Source organism: Eurypyga helias, unplaced genomic scaffold (assembly GCF_000690775.1).
Source record: "Eurypyga helias isolate BGI_N326 unplaced genomic scaffold, ASM69077v1 scaffold1297, whole genome shotgun sequence".
In the NCBI taxonomy this organism is placed as follows: domain Eukaryota; kingdom Metazoa; phylum Chordata; class Aves; order Eurypygiformes; family Eurypygidae; genus Eurypyga; species Eurypyga helias.
In genome coordinates, this window is record NW_010259551.1 from 24345 (window position 1) to 38672 (window position 14328).

The window sequence follows — 14328 nt, forward strand, 5'->3', positions numbered from 1 at the left end:
AAAACATTAATCTTCTTTCTAGTCATCATTTCTTCCTCATTCTTTTCAGTGTCTTGCATGCAATTAATAATTTTTATATCCTGGAATTCAATTAGTCCTGCAGCTTTAAAGCCTTCTATATGGAATAAAAGGTGCAAATTGGAAATTCTCATTGTAATCTTAAATTTTATATTTTATACATGTTATATTGTACCATATTCTGCCATTTTAACATTTTGGAAATTGCACATCTACTTAAACTAGGGGTTTTGTTGGTTTGTTTGGTTTTGTGTTTTTTTTTTTTTTTCTTCTTTCTATTTTAATGCTGTTTATGGAACACTGCTTTTCAGAAAATGAATGTTTAGGTAAAAACAGGTTTTATAAAAGACCCAAGAAAGCATCACAGGGCTTGGAAGAAATGGAAGCATTTTGTTTTCAGCAACTTAAAACCTCAGCTTCAGGGTGTCTGGACGGGATAAACGTTTTATTATTGGTCAGAGTATTTTCTGCTTTTTTCTTCAGTAATGTGCTTGCAGTTTCTGCTCATTCCTTGCTCATTTTCTTTGTCTCTTCATTTTTTACACAAGAATCAGAGGTTCGGTCAGAAAGCATTAGGTTTTTAGGTCATGGGTAATGTGGTTAGCAACACCTTCAGACTACACAGCTCAGTACTGTCTCATCAAAAAAAGATAATTAAAATTCAGGGCATGTATCATTATTCAGAAGTCAACATACAATGTTTCCATATGCATCTGATATAATGAATGAAGAAAATGCCCCTTTAATGTCACTTCAGTTATATCATTATTCAGCAGAGTTTTGTGAGGTATAAATTGATCATTTAACGATTCTATGCATACTAATTCCCCAAGCACCAAGAATTGCTTTTCTAGTAATGTGTAATTTTAAAATGTAGGGCAGAAGTGCATCTGTCTCTATGCTGGTAGCCTAGATAAGACAGAACAGAGACACCTTAGAGTATGAAAATCTGTACAAAGCAGGACATTCTCCAGCTACAGCACTAAATACAAAAACATTTCAAAGACTTAAGACTGGCATCAGCTTAATGATAACATCTTTTGGTGCAAAGACCAAGGAATTTGCTTTAAACATTATGGGTAAACTCTTCCAAATCTTCATTTCCTAAAGCAGATATGGCACTATAGTGGTAAGATAAGTCTCAAATGCGTGCCCATGTGTTTCCTGTAATGTTATCATGGTCGTCATCTTCTGTATTTAAATTTTACTGAAAGGTATTTACTACAGATGGTCTATCAACAATTTTGCTGACTGATGGTTCATACCAATTTTGCTCATTAAAAAAACCAAACAAACAAAAAAAAAAACACCACCCAACCACACCAAAAACCCAAAGCACTATTATCGGTGACAATAGAATCAGAAAAAATTAAAATATTACCAGCAGCAGTTATCAGTACAGAACAATCAAATAATCATAATTTAGTTTGTAATTTGTTCTAACATCACCATCCCGTGGTATATTTGCGTGAGAAACTACTGGGAACACTTACTTAATATGTGGAGTTACTATATTTCTGAGTTATTTCAGATATAACTTCTATAGTATATAAGCACTGAGCCTGTACCAAAAAACCTCACTGAATCCAATAAATTAATCTTGATTGATTTCAAGATATTTGTTAGCTTGTCCCTGTAGCTAGCTACTTAAAACAATTATTACAATTACGGTTACCAAATAATTATACAGTACGAAACTCAGATTTAAAGTCCAAAGAAAATGGTGTTAGTTGCTGCATAATCCTGAAGACACCGAAGCATCTCTAAATTTTGGCTTCAGCCTCTGGTGCATTATATTAGACCTTAAGAGGTTGTACCTGTAAACAATAATTTTCTCTAAAAGTAAAACCAAAATGTAGAAATCCAACATGTGTGGCAATACTGACAAATGAAAATAGAAACTAATATAGAAAAGATTATAAAATATTATAAATATGGACAGTTAATGTGCAGTACTTGCAAATTGCTATCCAAATGTCTCGTTACATCCATTTCTATGACCTACTACTGCAGCATGACAAAAAAATGACTTAATCTCATGGGTTATTTTATTCTACAGTATTTATTTGTGTACTGCATGTGGAATGAGGTTATTTAGAAACAGTAGTTAGTTTTGGCACGTAAAATACTCAAGCAAATAAAGATTCCTGGAATTAGAAAGAAAGCTTCCAGTAAAACAAAGGTTGAACTCTCAAAAGTTCAAATGAAACCTAAACTAAACATTACTAATCTTCAGAGATTACATGTTACTATCTTTAACTTTTGATTTTCAAGTGCAGTGGTAGTAGAGTGTTTAAAATCACAGTTCTGTTTCCACTAAGTTTATAATAATTTTTTTCATGCTACTTTTGCTTTAGCAGACACATGGTGTGGGTTTCTGTAGGTTTTTAAAATAATATCACATCTTTTCTCCATTAAACCAATTTTGTTTTTTTTATAACTGGTGACTTAGATCAACTACGAAAAGATAGCCTTACTGAATTTACAGGGAACCTAAAATTGATGTAGAAGGTGCTGACTTGAGACCAATGTTTTAAATAGGCATTTTCTGTGTTTTTATTATTACAGTGGTTTATTTTCTCTAAAAGAACAAGTTGGTGTGAGCATTGTTTTTACTGAACATTCCTTTTGTGCTTGAAATCATTATGTTTTTCCAGGGAAGACAAAATAAATTATTATTTCAGCATGGGATGAAAGAGGAGCAGGAAGCAATCAAGAGCAAGGAGAAAAATACCACCACAAAATACTGACAGCCAAAAGATGAAGTCTGAGTTACTGCATAGTTCATTATGTCAGGAAATAGGAGAAAGCAGACAAGAACATGTGCTGTCTGTATTGGTACATACAGTATTTATGCATCTTTTAAAAATAATGCTTAACAATTTACAAGAAAAAAGAAATTTATACTACTCTTCATATGAAGAATTAGGCTATATTAAAAAATGTCAGTAAGTTGTGGGAATGAGTAACTAATCCATATGGACTTAGCTACATGGACAACAAAAACCTCTGCTGTGCACTCTCTATGCAGTGTAAATCAGGTAGCCCAAATAGAAGCATGCTGAAGATGCTGAGTAGCATTTCTTTAGAGGCACTCGTGTTGAGATTAAAGTATAATATTCTTGGTGAAGGAGTAAAAGAGGTAATATTTCATTTGATAATTTGGACTTCCATAAAGTTGTCTCTGAAAATCAGGTTTTTCTGCAGTTTTGTGATCTCTGGCTGTAGTAAAACAAAAAGCAAAGCAGCAAAATGACCAGTAAAATTAAGATTAGGTAACCTTATTTTGGATTTATCATTCGTTTCTTTTCAGAATTAGAGCTTTAGGTACAATTTGGTAGAACTGCAAAGGAGGTGCAAGTAATTTTGAGGAAAGAAATGAATTTGTTCAACAAGTTGTTAGAAGAGCTAAATTTCTACTTCAGAAATAGCTCCCATGTCTTACTGATTTTAATATTGTTAACCGAATGTGAGAAGCTCTGGTTCATGCCCACTGAGTTCAACAGGAAATGGCTTGAATCCACAAGCCATCTTGGGTCAGGCACAAAATTATTTTGATGGCTTCAAAGAATAGAAATATATAGGACTATAAGGGAGCACAGTCGATAAAATGAAATTTTGATCTTGCTACATTCAGTAGGAATTTTATTGTTCACTTAAAAAAGACTGAAATGGTTCACAATATATTAACTTAGTTAAGCTACAGTATGATTGGGCAGGCTGGCTGTGGAAAGCTCAGAAATAATAATAGTAAAGGAAATATCTCTTTCATCAGAGACTTGAGTTTTCCTACCAGGAAACTTAATTTTTTTTTTTTTTTGAGGTTTTACAAAAATAACATAAAATGAGGAAACAATTCTTATTCCTTGAAAAAGTAAAACCATGAGGGTACCAAATTATTTTTACATTTGAATCTATCTGGTCAGATACGAAGGGTGAAATTGACACTTTTGCATACACAAACACCACCAAGCAATTTCACAGACATCAGCATCAGAAAAAATACATTTCTGTTAATGACAGTATCATGCCTTACACCTCAATGCAAAGTCATCTGCAGACATTTAGCACACATGGAAGCTTAGTGTAATAGTGCTGTTATGTTGGAGCCATGTCACCGGCTCAGTGTAATCGCTGCTTTCCTGGCCCTTAATTCCTCAAGTCAAGGCTATGTGTTTTAGAGATGTACCCACAAAGGACAACTTAAGAGAAAAAATGCACCAAGGTTATCAGGAATAATAACAATGAAGAACTAAAAATTCATCACCGTTATATTTTTAAAATTATATATAACTTATATGAATAAAGATATTAAAATAGCTTATTTTTTCCCTACTTGGATGCCTCTGCCATATACACCTTTATTTCATATTAACACTGGAGAAGGATTTAGCTGAAAAACTTACTTGTCTGAGACCAAAAGAAAGCTTCATAATTCCTCACAGTCCTTCTGTTAATATTTTCAAAGATAAAAAATATAATTAACCTTTTTGTCAAAAAAGAAAAAATCAGAAACACAGTGAAATTATGGAAGATCTAGATTACAACTCCAGTGAAAAATATGGGACAAATGGGGTAGGCATATAAAAGTATCAGTTCTGACTGAAATATGAAACTTATGCAAACAACGGGGAAAAAAACCCAGCACTCTTTTTAGGACATTTTAATATGTGTGAAAACTACAAATGCTAGAACTGTGAAAGAGAAATTGGGAATGTGATCCATATGTCCTGAAAATGCCACTGCCCACAGCTAAATTATTTTTGGAGAACAGAACAGAGAACAGAAGAACAACTGCTAAAGCTGTTATAAACACAGGATCTCCCTGGTGATGCAAAGATCTTACCATGGCAGATATTAATGAGTGAGTATTGCCATCTGAATACCATATATGAAGAAATAATCTTTGGTATGTTCTAGAGTAATTACTAAGGAATACAATATTATTTATCAATTATGTCTCTAATTCTCTGAGGAGAAATGATTCTGGTAACACCAAGGAGAAAAAAAACCCCACTATTCAGGGTGGTTCACACACTGATTTTCTTCATGTAAGTGAATAGAATTTAAAAGCCTGAACTGATCTAAGTAACTCTACTGTATTAGGCAAAATCGTATTTTAAGCTTGAGAAACTTTATCATAGCATATTTTTTCAAAGTGAAGTAATTTGACTTCTGCAATATATGAAATAGCAAGCAGTAAGGCCTGTGGAGAGATTGTGCTACTGTTCTCAAAACTAAAATCACATCATGAAAGATTGGGTGACACAAGAGAAGTAATTACCAATTAACTTGGGCTGCCATTTACTTGTTCACAGTAATGTGAGGCTGAAAGGAATAAGCTTCATTTGTTCTGCTGTCAAAGACAACCAAGCCTAGTATTTCTACTCTGTACTTTTAGAAAGCAGAATCCTTGTACCAGCTGGCATTTTTTTACTTTCCACCCAAAGGCTGACCCTGGACACTTAATCCTCTGAAAATTCAGTAGCCTGCATTTCTCACATTCAATCTATTCTAGAGAGTTAGTACCCATTTATACCAACATTATCTTTCTAATACGCAACACGTACTCTCATAACTAGTTCGTGCTAGTAACTCTTGCTATGGAAAAGGATAGAGACCAACATAAAGAGTGATAGATTCAAAGAACTCAGTACGTACATTTTCTTGGCCATACCAGTAAACTATCCCTGAAAAAGTTAAAAGTTGTTTATAAAAAATTCTGAGTGGTGACAACAGATACCATCTGTTTTGTTCTGGTTTACAAAGGAATTGCGTCAATCCATGATGTATTCTATACCACCCCTCCCTCACAACAGCCACTAAGCAAAACCTCACAACAAAGCTGTGACTATCATATTGAAATAATCAAAAAATGAGTTTCTTTTCTTAAAAATGACATTTGAAAATTATATTAACGACACACTTCAGGTTCAATACGAATTTTTCTCATCTTTAAAAAAAGCCTTTGTTAAGAAATTTATGAATTCTGAAACTAAATAGTTCTCTGCACATATAATCATCAAACTTGAACTGACCTTAAGTACAGTTTTTATTTTTTGTGTCTCTATTCTTTTTTTCTCTTCATTCTTTTCTACATAGTATTTGTGGAATTCAGCATCTGGAACGAGCAGGAAACAGGTTGACCCTCTTTGACTCCCTTTATTTCTGCATAGTGACATTTTCCACTGTGGGCTTTGGGGACGTTACACCCAAGATATGGCCTTCGAAGCTGCTTGTTGTCATTATGATCTGTGTTGCTCTTGTGGTGTTGCCCATACAGGTAAAGGTGGATCTTTCTTCTCTTTAGAATTGGTTTTGAAACAAAAGAATAGTAACTGGAGTAATTTATTGTTACTATTATTATTGCACATGTCAGAAAAAGTAATGTCTTCAATACCTCTTATTCTGGTGTGGGTTTTAGTTAGTTTGTGGTTTTTTTTTTTTTAAATTCCTTTTTCCTTTGTCTATTCTCCTATAGTCTAGATTTATACGAAAAAGCAGAGCGCTAATAACATGTTTTGAGTGCTGGTGAAAGCTTTCTGTTCCTATCACGTACTACAGAGCTCTTCCTTCATCCCGAGATACGGGTTTGTTATTAATGGAACTATTGGAAAATAATCAAAACAACAGAACAAAAAACAACAACAAAACCCCTTACAAAACCAAACACTTGCCAGCACTTTATGACTACAGTATTTCCTCTGCAGGCTCTCTCTATTTCTAATCTTGTTTTTCTCTGCTTCCTCTCTTGCTCTTGCAGCTGAGTGCTAACTTGAAAAAAATATCTCATTAAATCTGCAACTCAAGCAAATTGGGTTCACAGCTGTGTGTATTGGTACACACACAGAGATCCAGCATCACAGTTAGGAATTTTTGATGCCTGCTTAAGTTCAGGACTTCTAACAGTTTCAACAGGAAAGGGCTGATGCATGAAAATCCAAGTATTTCAAGAAGTCACTCAATTTCATTACATCTGTTCCGAATATTTCATGGTTCATTAGGTGACACTTGATGTCAAAAACCCTGAGATTGGGAAGCCCTGCCAAGATGTTAACTCTTCCACACTTGGTATATTCACAATATATGGTATATTCACAATATACATCTAAGTGTGAAAATTAAATGCTTTTCTCAAATGAAAGGTTAATTTAACACGCATTGGAAAAAGAGAGCTTAAAGTTATTATATACATAAAGGAAATAAGTTATAGCCTTCATTGTTTTTTAAAATTTTGAGATTTACTGTAATCTCATGGTATTTTAATAGTTTTACCCTGCTATTTCTGTGTGACAGAGACTGGCTCTGCTGCCATGTTTTTCAATCACCCTATTCATCTCACCCACTTACTAGAGAGCTTTTTACGAAGACATTTACTAAGACATTAGCCCACAAAGACACTGTGGGCTAAGGGCGTCTTTTCACAGAGGCCTGAGATGAGCGATGCAACATTCTTAACTCATGATACAGTTATAATGCCCATCTGCTTGTCTGTATTTCACTGAACATTGGCATCTCTTGCAGTTCGAACAGCTGGCATATTTGTGGATGGAGAGACAAAAGTCTGGTGGTAACTACAGTCGACACAGAGCTCAGACAGAAAAACACGTTGTGCTATGTGTTAGCTCTCTGAAGATTGACTTACTTATGGATTTCTTAAATGAATTCTATGCTCACCCCAGATTACAGGTACTTACAGTGAAAAAAACTCGAGAATAAATTCTAAACACTGAGATTTTTGCAGACAACCTTCTGAAATGGTCTTTAATTTGTAAAACTGAATTTGGGAATAGCTGTCTGAATTGGGAATCTATAATTACAATAAGAAGCTGAGATAGAGTATGGAGGCATTCATTTTGAACTGAGGTAGTCTAAATAGATAGAATTACTGTCCTGTTCTATTATGCCAATCTTTTTAGAAACAAGTATTTCCATGGAAATCCTTTATAATCTACCCCAAACTAGAAAATGAATAAATGAAAATTGCTAAAATTATTTTTTCCTGTTGTGTTCGGTCTGGATCCAAAACTCCTCACAACTCAAAGCATCTTTGGATTTCTGCATTTTGCTTGGCTTCTTTTGCCAGTGCTAGGACCATTAGATAATTTTGGAATTGTTGAAATGAAGAAATAGACAGATGTACTATAAAGGACAAAGACCTTGAAAGATTACACACACAGTTTTCTCGGTGAAAATATTCCCTACCTAATGCAAACATATAAATGTTTATTTATATGCGATAGCAATTTGGATTCATTAACATTAGCTTTAGCTACAGACCATTTCTTTTACTAAATCTTCTCTATGTCTTTTACGGACTTACCTGTGGTACCATGATTCATTAACTAGTGCAAAAAATCACAAAAATACAATCCTCAAATTGCTAAGAAGCAATTTGACAAATCCCAAATCCAAAATATTCCCCAAAATAACGAGCTAGTAAGAGGCATAAGCAAATGCACAAAGAAATCCAGTTCTTTATAGATACAAACATAAATTGAAATCCACAAATTTGTTAACTTGCCTGAAGAAAGTCAGGCTCCATGACAGACTGAAGACAAATAAGAAAAGTTCTAATACTACTTATGTAGCCTAGAAGAGCCTATATACGTTCCCTTCACCAGTGGAATGGGAAGCTGGAGGATACAGATGATGCACTAGATCCAATGTTTTCTGCAAAAATATGTGTTGGCTAAGGCAGACTTCTATGACAAAGATGTCCTAAGCTCTCAGTCTCTCCTCACACATTCCATTTCTCTCTCCTGTTCATACATACATACATGTACTTCAGAGCAACCTTACTTTTCCTAACAAGGATTGTCTGTAGTACAGGAAACAGAGTTTGAATCTGCCCGTTAATGTAGAAGAAAAAAAATTGGGGGAGACAATTCCATTTCGATTCTTGTAAACTTTCTACATTTTCCAGCTTGAATGACAGAAATGTAACTTGTCCCTAAAAACCCCCTTATGCCTATATGGAAACAAAAATGTTTCTAAATGGACTTGAGCTGTCACCCTGGAGTCTTCTGTGAGCAGCTGACAACTGTCCAGCTAGTTTTATTATTCAATATTTTACACTCATGTATTCAAATAACTTTTGTCAATTAAATGGGAGTTATCAGAGATATTTTTGATGTCCCGAATCTCTGTTGACTCATTTTCTAGCAACAATAAATGGTAACATAAGAAAATGACTATTCCCCCTTATGTTTTTGACAGGACTATTATGTCGTTATTTTGTGTCCTGCTGAGATGGATGCTCAGGTCCGAAGGGTGTTACAAATCCCAATGTGGTCCCAAAGAGTTATCTATCTGCAAGGCTCAGCACTAAAAGATCAAGACCTGTTGAGAGCTAAGTAGGCAATTATTGACATATATTGGTTTTTAGTTTTGTTTCACTCGTACTGTATGATAAATGTTTAACAAACAACAAAAGCTGTGCGAGAAGGAAAGCATGTATTTATAAAGCAAGGCTATTTAATACAATTTGTTTTAGTTAATATCTGAAGATTTTAGAGGAACAAATATTTGTAAACTCTTTTAATTTGACCAAATTTTTCTTTGTACCTTTTCAGTCTCAGTTTTTAAATGTATTGAAACAGAGTGCTTGTGATTTCTTCTGAAAAAACACAGAAAATTCTAAAACTGCCAGTAATACCACAAATAGTGTGTTTCTTGAGTAAATTATTTCCTTGAGAAATTTTTTCTGTTCCTTGATGGCAAATTTTATGGCAGTTCTCCTCACCAAATGAAAGGAGGGAGGAAAAAAAAAGTAAACAAAAATAATGAATTTATTTAGAAACAAATATAGATATCTAAAATTAAACCAATATCTGTCTGAGTATTTGTGTCATTCAGTCGTCTTTACCCCAGGGGAGTTATTTCCAAGAATCTAGTCTGCAAGAAATCTCATGAGCAGTGTTACCTTCTTTGATTTCTGACACTGAAAAAAACCCTACTTCTATATCTGTTCAAAATTTGAGAATACAATAAAGCTTTTTTACAGGATTAGGAGTTTTCTTTTAGAGAGAGTTGTTTTGGTTTTGGTGGGTTTTTTTTTTTTGCTTTCTTGCTGATTCCAAGAAAGAATTCATGTGGGGATTTGGCTGTCATTTGTTCTACACACTAGAAGAAAAATTAGTGTGTTCCCTAGAGATAATCTTGAATTTCACTTACAATAACTTGGAGGTAGTCAACTTTGGAACTGTGCCTTATCCTGCAGAACATGTAATTGAATGTACCTGCCGTAGAATAATTTTCAACCTCTCCTGAGGAAAGAAGCATAGTGGGAATTTAATATAAAATATAACTCAGTAGCTAAGACATTTGCTGTATTTCTTCTTGATTAGAACTTAATGTACTGAGAAGATATAAAGCACACGGTAAACGACTAATAAAGTAATTGTTACCAAAAACAAAATAAAAAAGTGTCTTATTATCAAAATGTATACATATATTATGTATTAAGTTCAATATCAAAATAACATGGTAAACGTCTCACCAAAAAGTAAAGAAATACCAAAAGTTTTTTGACTGCACAAGTAGCAGTCAGTTAACTAAAGACTGTATTTTTCTTTATACGCCCTAGTACACAATTTGACTTTACAAAAATGATATTCATTTCATGTTCCTACCTTTGAGACCTTCACTTTGCAAATTTTTGGCATTCTTTGAACAGTGTTCATGTGCCCAGCTTTAACAAAAATCCCCGGAAAGAATTCTATCATGAGGTATCTCCCTGATACTTACATTGTTCATCAGCTTGACTGGAAACGTTATAGCTGCCTCAGCATTTGAAACAACACAGTAGTGGATTAAAACAGGTCTCATTCTCTTCACGTACTAGCACTAGAAAACGAGTAACACTGCTATGCTCGATTTTTTTTTCGCCTACAGCTCTCCCCCGTGTTCTGTAATGACCTAAAATATTTTTTTCTCTCTCATTCCACTTGCTTTAGTGAACCATCACAAATCTTAATCCTCTCCATGTCCACTGTTTTTCTTTACCTTATAATTTTTCCTTTCACAAATTTCTCATCAATATACGAAGTCCCTTTAATTTCTGCATCCTCAAGCAGTGGAACTATTGGGGTTTTCTGTCTCAGATTCAGTTTTCTGGCACATAAAAATGGTGTAATTCTCAAAGCTTTTTTCAGTCGATAGGACGTTAATAACACTTCTCTCATCTAATTAATGTTTTTAATGTAGATATTATTAGTGTTTCTGTTGTCTAAATTCATGACATTCATAGATGTTAATCTGAGGTTGTTATCCTTGTTATCTGTGGCTGAAGTGATTCAAGAAGTTACAAAAAACATTGGGGAAAAAGGTGTATATGTTTACATGAGGTTTCATTTCCTTACAAAATCATCTATATATATTCTGTCAATTCCAGTTACCTCATCAGCTCTCATCAAAATCTCATCTAATTTCAATGAATTTTCTTTCCTACAAATTTATTAAAGACCTTATCTTCCCAGTTCTACTCCCATGCTTAGCTAAAACTACTCATGCTGCTCCCATGATTTCTTTCTAATAAGCACTCAGAAGTGTCCTTGTGCCCTCACTTCTTCACATCAGCTGGTATTTTGGATATATTGATTTACCTTTGTCACAATGACTTTTTGCATTTCAAGTACTTTAATCTTTTGAGGCTTCTGCCAGGAGCCTATGTGGAATCCACATTGACCTGATTTTATCCTTCTGTTTTCTATATACTTTCTCTGAATGATCTCACACGAAAGACACAAATTTATTCACTATTTCTATAGTCCAGAATTAAAAGGTGCGCCAAGCTATGTGACATCTCATTACAGGTGTCTATTCATCAGCTTTAGTTTAGTTGTAGACAGTTGCAAATAGATCTTAATTTTTGCTATCAAAATAAAACCAGTATCCTGCTGTGGATCATAAGGTTAGAATCATGTTGTAGAGCATCCAGTGTAGTCTGAACCTATGTCTTGTATGTCTGTTTCTCACACAAGCTCTCATTTTTGCCCCACTTAAAACTATATCTATGTTCTTAACATGTATGATGTTGATGCCCTGAACCCTTGTTTCAGAACACTCTGGAACATTATTTATGTAGTACATCACTTCGCCTCATTGCAGTCCTTCCCTGGCTTACCCTTCTTTATTGCATCAAGGAGTAACGCCCTATTCTCACTTAGCCTGTAACTCCCAGTTCTTACTGAGAGGTAACCTTCTGAAAAGTCTATAATGCTATTCTCTTTCACACAGACCACAGATTAACATACAATTCCCATTGTGATTTCACCCATGCTGTCCCTTCAATCTAGGATGAATTTCTCAGAAATATCTGTAAAGTAATCCTGGTGTTCTCCACAGCATCCTCTCTTCTGTTGGTTCTCTGCTCTGATATCTAGTGAGACCACTTTCTACCAGGATAATTCTTTTATTCAGGTATTGACACACTGTTTATTCCTGTTTGCCACGTTTGCATATACTCTTGTTGTCCTTTGTGTGTCACTTAACTTCTATGGCAAGGACTGTCTTTTTGTTCTACGTTTGTACAGAATGAGATTTCAGTTTAAGCCTAGGGTCTCAGGAGTAAACTATTACCAAAACCACCAATTCTATTTTCTAGCAGCAGAGAAACGGAAGACTTAGGAATCTCAGGTCCCATTATGGACTCCAAAATGGAGTTGCTGTAGTGAGCAGTGAATTGCTTGTTCATTTTCCCCAGTTTTTCACCCCTTTTTCCCCTTCCCAGGAAACCCATTCTGATCATACTGTTTCTCTTTACCCAGAAAGTTCTGTCTTCCAAAGGACCAATCCCCTATTTCTTTACTTTCATGTTCCAGTAAGTAAAGTGGAATTCACTGCAGAAGGATATCAAGGTCTGAGGCAAGATAGGAAAACCAAACTTTGATGAAACCTTCAGTCGGACAGTTCTTCTCTGCATTGCCACCACCACTCTTTATTACATGACAAGTTGTACCCACTAGAGAACAGGCATTAACAGTTCTCAAAGAGACCACGAACTGAAAATAGTTAATTCATTTAACGCATACATACACAGAAAGCTTTGTTATTTATCCCTAACGTGTTATTCTACCCATCTTTCTGCTATCACTAGGCAAGACAAGTTGATATTATCTGTCCCCTCTCATTCATTCTTACCAATAACAACTTGTACATGTCATACCCTTACACACCTTGCAAACTGGTGCTATTTATTCCCCTTTTATACTCATGGCAGATAAATATTTATTTTTAAAATTAAGTGTGTTTGAGGCTACCCTGCTTTTATTACTTTGGCACAGTTTCTGCTGCCCACAGAACCCAGTCAGTAAGTATTGGTACACTGTGAGTTAGTGCACAGGGTGACTATTGGTGACATTCAGATAATACATGAGAACAGATAGAGTAAGCTTGCTCTGTATTCTGTTTCTGTAAGCATACAAGACTATAAACTGTGAAACGCAAGTCCACATAAGTATTGCTGTTTAACAGGCTTGTGTCCCTTTTTCTAGAATGGATGATGCTGAAGCTTGTTTCATTCTGAGTAGCCGCTGTGAGGTAGACCGGACTGCAGCTGTAAGTTTTGAAGAAATAACTAAGAATGAATGTGCATGTTGTTTATACATTTACTGCCCTTATTCCCTGTCAGCTACTGAGACTTCTTCTGTGAATGCAAGATTAAAATTAGCTGATTTACACAGAGATTTTGCATTTAGGATGAGCTCAGTTAAGATAATGAAAACATTTCTATTTGATTCTGCAAGGTCAGAATTTCACAAAATTATGAAATATAATCTAATGGCTTATTTCACTTACCATATCTACTTAGGATTTTTTTTTAAATAAATTACATGACTCATCTGCTAAAGAAGTTAGAATTTTACAACACATTTTAGTAATACATTGAAGAAGAACTAAGAATCTGGCAACATCAAACCCCGTGCAGTGAAGCTGCACACAACTTGATAAATTAGCTCTATCTTCCTAGGCAATGTATCAATGGAGGCTGAACAGCCTCCATTCTCTCAGCCTTTCCTCACAGGGCCTCTGCTTCTGCCCCTGACCGTCTTGGTGGTCCTCTGCTGAGCTCAGTCTGGCTCATACCTCTCTTTGCTGTGTTAAGGGCCTGCAACCTGGATAGTGTCTAGATTACCTAGCTTGTGTTGAGCAGAGGGGCATAATCACTGCCTTCTATCTACTCGCTGTGCTCCTGTTAAAGCAGCCTGGGATGCTGTCAGCCTCCCCCGCTGCCAGAGCACACTGCCAGCCCATGATCAGCCCACTCTCTGCCAGGAGCCCCAGGTCTTTTCTAGCAGAGCTGCTGTC

General features: G+C 35.1%; 1 protein-coding gene across 1 annotated transcript in view; it reads left to right on the forward strand.

Moving 5' to 3' along the window:
• Positions 1-14328, forward strand: part of LOC104511881 (potassium channel subfamily T member 2-like) — a gene marked incomplete at its 5' end in the record, with an annotated part of 50639 nt that overhangs the window by 22195 nt on the left and 14116 nt on the right. The window contains 4 exon segments of the mRNA XM_010154668.1: positions 6121-6301; positions 7543-7707; positions 9238-9374; positions 13515-13578. Coding sequence (XP_010152970.1) covers positions 6121-6301; positions 7543-7707; positions 9238-9374; positions 13515-13578 — 547 coding nt within the window.